This window comes from Xenopus laevis, chromosome 3S (assembly GCF_017654675.1).
Source record: "Xenopus laevis strain J_2021 chromosome 3S, Xenopus_laevis_v10.1, whole genome shotgun sequence".
In the NCBI taxonomy this organism is placed as follows: domain Eukaryota; kingdom Metazoa; phylum Chordata; class Amphibia; order Anura; family Pipidae; genus Xenopus; species Xenopus laevis.
This window is the reverse complement of record NC_054376.1, coordinates 128,939,602-128,945,601: the sequence shown is the minus strand read 5'-3', so window position 1 is coordinate 128,945,601 and position 6,000 is coordinate 128,939,602. Positions and strand designations below refer to the sequence as shown.

The 6,000-nt window shown below is 42.6% G+C and overlaps 1 protein-coding gene across 1 annotated transcript; it reads left to right on the top strand.

The window, feature by feature from the left end:
* The first annotated feature begins 286 nt into the window (after nucleotides 1-286).
* Nucleotides 287-4,927, top strand: XB5888885.S (provisional ortholog of zona pellucida glycoprotein 3 S homeolog). Its single transcript, NM_001088188.1, is given in 8 exon segments — nucleotides 287-708; nucleotides 1,718-1,833; nucleotides 2,896-2,999; nucleotides 3,079-3,256; nucleotides 3,332-3,452; nucleotides 3,566-3,657; nucleotides 3,776-3,915; nucleotides 4,678-4,927. Coding segments are annotated over 8 exon segments (1,383 nt in total). The 5' UTR covers nucleotides 287-312; the 3' UTR covers nucleotides 4,914-4,927.
* Nucleotides 4,928-6,000: the final 1,073 nt, after the last annotated feature.

Genomic DNA, 6,000 nt, shown 5'->3' with positions numbered 1-6,000 from the left:
TGTAGCGAAAAGCCAGAGCTGATTGGTTACTACAGGTTTATGTTCTATAGTAACTCTGGTTTATAAATATCTCCCCCCCCCTCCCCAAATGTGTATAGCTCATGAACCCCCCCTGATGAGCCCAATTAGCATTAGGATGTTTGACTAATAGTGCCCAACCCATATGAAGCAGGGAGGCAGCAGGTAATATGTTGCAGGTGTTGATGCTCAGGTGGATCTGTTTATGGAATCTGGGTGGATCCATAGTCAGCAGGGGGTATAAAAGGTTCTGAGGGAGGGAATCTTTATTGTGCTGTTCCTGCTGAAATCACAATGAGACAGTGGGGGAAACTGAATTTGCTGCTGTTGGTCCTGCTGGGACCTGTTGGTGCTCTGGCTGATTCCATTGTTGCTGAGAGGAGTCGTCGCCAAGGTAACTGGTGGCAAGATTATGGCCATGTTGTGTCTAATCTTGGCCCTACTAGAGGGGCTAATGGCTTGGCTCCTGGCTCCAGGCAACTCCCCGTCTCCCCCCAGAACACGGTCAGTGTGCGATGTGATGAGGACAAGATGGTGGTCACCGTGCAGACTGATCTCTATGGGATTGGGAAGAGGGTGAAGGCTTCAGAACTGACTCTAGGACCCCAGCGCTGCTCCCCCAGCCCCCAGAGCACAAGCACTGCTGTCCTCTTCCAGGTGGCCCTGCAGGATTGTGGGAACAGCTTACAGGTAAGTGAGATCAATTGGATAATGTTCTTTGGGTGTCCCCCCCCCCCCCATTAAGTTCTAAAGGGTTTGAGGGAATCTAGGAGAGGGTACAACTTGTTGGTAATATGAGGGGATGATGTCCATGTTTCAGTATTTGGTAGTATAGGGCAACCCCCCCCCCCCTTCAAACTAAAGCTGAATAAAAACTTCCTCTGGGAATACTGAGGACTAGTTGCATATTTTAAAGGGGGCTGAGCTTTGGGTTGGACATATATGGAATCCACAGGCTGCAATTTAGATGCATTCTGCATGGCTGCACATAAATCAGTTCAGTCTAGATAAACTGCTAATCCGCAATGGCTTCTGTGTGTTCTGTATTAAAGGGGCGAGGTGGCAACCCAAGCTGTGCTCCAGCTCTGATCATGGCAACCACCACCTTAAAGCAGTGTTGGACTGGGATATCAGGGGCCCACCCAAAAATCTTAGATCAGTACTAATATAATTCCTCTCCTCACGCAATCTCTATTCTGCTAGTCTGTACATGCTATAATAAATCTATTTAGTCTTTGTTCTCATACAAATAGGGAGTGACCATGAAATATGCCAAATGTTTTGAAGCAGGAGGGCCACTGACACCTGGGCCCACTGGAAGTTTTCCTGGTAGCCTGTGGGCCAGTCTGACATTTACAAATGCCCCATGCAGAAGTCTGACCAGCTTGTGCGTATTTCATATTATGGGGGACTTGTCTGTAGCCAGGGTCCCTCACCAGATGGCTTGTCAATCAGTGCATGGCTTTAATATTGGTACAGCTTGAACTTCAAGCCAGAAGTTAAAAAAAAATTCTCCCTGCAAAAGGTTGACCTTTAAAGTTACTGTACATCTTAAAATTGTTGGGAGTTTTTTTTAGATTTTTATTAACTGGCAATAAGTAACGAAGTAGCAGGTCTGTTGCTCATGGTTCACCTTCAGTTTGCCCTTAACATCTCCATAAAGACTCCACCCATTGACCTGTAATTGCTTTTTCCACAGATGACTCCCAACTTCCTGGTTTATAGCACCAACCTCACCTACGCTCCTGCTCCCAGGAATGTTCCCATTATTCGGATGAATGGGGCAAAGGTTCTCATTCAGTGCTTTTATCCCAGGTGAGTGCATCTGCCTGTACCCAATAACCAATGTATTGGGGTTTTCACTGTCTTTACCCCCCCCCCAAATGGTTCTAATACTATTTCTTTGTGTAATTAGATATGGGGGGGCATTGGAAAGTCCACACATATGTGACAAAAGGGAACATGCCTTTAATAAAACTTGGTTCTCAATAGACCCACTCTAAGCATCTTCTCAGTTGGTCTTTTAACATATAGATTATATACTTTCCTATTGTGCTTGTTTCCAGCTGACAGATTAGGGTTCATATTTGTTTGAAGGGGTCACTGACCCCCCCCCCCCCAAACAACCAGACTAAACAAGGCTATGGTTTATTTGCTTCTTTTAGACTTCCTAGTGATCTTCTATCCTTCCAGACTGCAGTCAGGTTACTATGTAAACAAAATCCTGCATCATAACTTGAATCTATGGTGCAATACTTGAATGATGAGAACATTTAACTGCAGCATGTCCTAAATAACTTTCTTGTGACTTTTATTGGACATCCCAATGAGTTCAGTCACTTGGTTTGGGTTTGTTTCCCAGGTTGGTGGTCCATTTAGGCAAAAAACACAAGCCTGGGTGACCTTCTCTGCCATCTTGTTTTCTCGGTTGTATCTCTGACTTGATGCTGTTGCGCATGCACAACTTAAATCTGAGGGCCAGCTGCAAAATCAAGGTTAATATGGTGTGGTACTGATAGGAACCCCCCTGGGGCCACTGTTCTTCCAAAAAAGAGCACCAGCATTGGTAACAAAACGTAGCTGAATTCACAAAGGGATGACTATTATCTTGGCACCCTTATTGCATTTGGGGTTCTTTGTCCTAAGGTAGCGTTCTGTAAGTGTTATAACTGGTAGAATTTCAACATTTGAAATTGAACAGTTTAGCCTGTTGCCTCTCAATAGACTTTGGGGTTGAGCTTAAGGTGGTTGGTTCCAAGTGGTCCTTGTGTCAGGACTGAAACCCTACTTGTTGCTTTCTAAACCCCTACATCTTATTTCACGCTAAATGTGTCCTTTGTGGTTAACCTCACTATAAATTTTCTTTTTTTCCCTCAGGAATGGAAATGTTAGCAGTAAGGCAATCAAACCAACATGGGTACCATTCAGCTCCACCATATCTGCTGAAGACAGACTAGCATTCTCATTACGCCTTATGACAGGTTTGTATGTTTGTCCTTCACGTAGGGAGGAGGAAACTTGCTATTGGCCTATAATAACATTGCATGTAATACTTTCCAGATGACTGGTCCTCTCCAAGGGCTTCTAATCTCTTCCAACTGGGTGACATCTTCCACATAGAAGCTTCTATCAACATTGCAAACCATGCGCCAATGACTATATATGCTGACAGCTGTGTGGCCACAGTCACGCCTGATGTCAATTCCAACCCCCGATATGAGATAATTAATCAAAATGGGTAACTGCTGGGGTTATTGTGAATACTTCTCAGGTGGCTAGACATGTTCCAGTCTAAATGACTTCTTGTCTATAGGTGTCTGGTAGATGGGAAACTGGATGACTCTTCTTCTGCCTTCCGATCTCCAAGGCCCCAGCCTGACAAGCTTCAGTTCTCTGTGGATGCATTCAGGTTTACTACATCAGATAGCGCTGTGGTAAGTCTTGATGCATTCAGGTTTACTACATCAGATAGCTCTGTGGTAAGTCTTGACACTCTTGTTGTATGTACTTAAAGAACCGTCTCTGACTTCTAAATCTTTAATACTAGATTTACATAACTTGCAATCTGAGAGCTGCTGCAACCACCCAAGTCCCAGACCCCATGAACAAAGCCTGTTCCTTCAGCAAATCTGCAAACAGGTAAATGGAAGGCTTGCCAGATGTAGGACCAAGATGACTGGCTCAAATATTTTGAGATTTCTCCTTAGAACAGGGGTTAGCCAAATGTTTCATCTAAAGACATGCGTTTTCTCCACAGTTGGTCTCCTCTTCAAGGACCCAGTAACATATGCAGCTGCTGTGATACTGGAAACTGTGTCTCTGTACCAGGCCAAAGCAGAAGACTAGGACCATATTTTTCAGGCTCTAGGTGGAACCAAAAAAGGGAAGCTGTGCATGGTAAGTAACAATATCTGAGCTTCCAGCTAACACCACTGTGTAGCCCCTGGCATTGCATGCTTTCTTATTGCAAAAAAAGGCATTTGGTGGACTCTGAATGATGCGCAAAAGTCCTTGTGTGATTACAACAACTGTACACAAACTGAAGTAACTGGTTCTGAACAGGCTGGAGATTTTAACTGGTAGTAAATCATGATAAAAAGAATGGAAGGGTGTGCTTCAGAAACCTATACAAATCAAACCAGGAATCGGGATTTAAAAGTTCCAAAGGAATAGGTTCTGATATATGGTATTGTCCTAGTCTTGGTCACTAATCCTAGCTCCCTGGTACAGTACATTCAAATAGACTAAAGTAATAAAATTGCATTTACAGAATTAACAAACTCTTTCATCAAAAAGCAATGCCCACAATGCATTTCCCAAATGTAGACTTCATCAGGGTCAATGTGTTCTCCAAAGCTTGGATCATGTAAAATAAGGCATTTGACTGACTAAACCTAAAGTTAAATTATTTGGCATAATTTATTTAAATGAAGAGTGCCTAATTGTGATGAGGGAATGTCTTTGGCGCATGCTCTAACTGCAACAACTGGTTTGGGAGATCACAAATTATCAAGTTTTAGTATGAGCCAAATGTGCATGTTCATTTAAAAGCCTATAAACCATTGACTGCAATGTTCCTACTTAATGGTTCAACTTAAAATAAGGCCTAAAGATGTGGCAGACTGACATGTTGGATTTTTCTTTTTTTTTTTCTCCTAGTGACTAAAATGGAGGAGGAAGAACATAGCTTGGCTACCATAGGGCCCATATTGGTGGTTGTACCTGAACAAACCAAAACACAAGCTGTAAAGCAGGAACTGGAAGGAAAGACCTTGGAACTGTGGGAGCTGTTGGCATTGGGTTCTCTGGGACTTGTCCTGCTAGCTGCCTGTATTGCTGTCATTGCCACTAAGCTTGCTAAAAGGAAGCAATATATATCCACTATCCAGAAATAAAGACCAAAAGTATCAACATCTAAGACTGTCTTCTGATCATTTAAATGGGTTTTGGGTTTTCTTAACATGAAAAAGCTGAGCAACACAAGCAGTAAAATGCTCCTGGCTTGTGCATTATATGGGCTGTGACTTACCACTTGGTAGCACAACTGGTAGTACACTTGTGTTATATGCAACCAAAACTTTTTCCTCCAACCCAGTAATTTAAAAAGGAAACTACTTTTAGACCACTGGAAGCAACGTCCAAGGGTTGGTGAGAAACCTGTAGCTCACTTACTTCTATCTGAGGGTCACTGGTTTTAATCTGTTACTGCCTCTTACTTTGCAAGATACTCTTACATGTTTGTATCCCAAATCTAACTCTAATGGAGGTGGGGTCTGAATTTTATAATCTGAATGAGACCTTGTCTAAAATGGACACCAAACCATGGTGGTAGAAATCAATGGCCTCTTAGTCACACATTTATTTTTTTTTTTTTAAAAGGTACTCTATAGACAAATGCATGATGGTTTAATTCCATGCAGACCTAGTCTTCTGAGGGACAAAGGCTTTTAACTGACATTATAATATAAATGTCAGTGAGGGGAGACCTCTGTAGATTCAGACAAGCTTGTTCATACTAGTGTTAATGTCAAAGGTTTCTAGTATTGTATAGATGCCTTTAGGCATAAGGAAACGCTTGCAAACTTGGGTCTGCACATGGTATTGGCTAGGTGAGAGGGATCAAAGGTTTTGTCCGGTGTTTGGGGTCTTGTGATACAAAGGCACGACAAGATTATAAAATGACACCACTATTTATTGGCCATACTCTTAATAGCATCTGCCATCACATCAGTTTTGCCTTCCTCACAGGGTAAATGACATTTGCAGCACTTACAACAATGGTTGGCTCAGGTCATTACCTGTATCTCCTTGAAATGAAGGTCTGGCTATCATCCTGTAATGTGTTTGAGCTAGACCCAGTATCTGCCTTACCATTGCTGTAGAATGTGGACATTTCAGGTCACACCTCATCTGAACTTTTGGAATGCTTACCAAAAATCTTAATGCAGTTTACAAACTATGGAACACCTCTCGTTGGGTTGC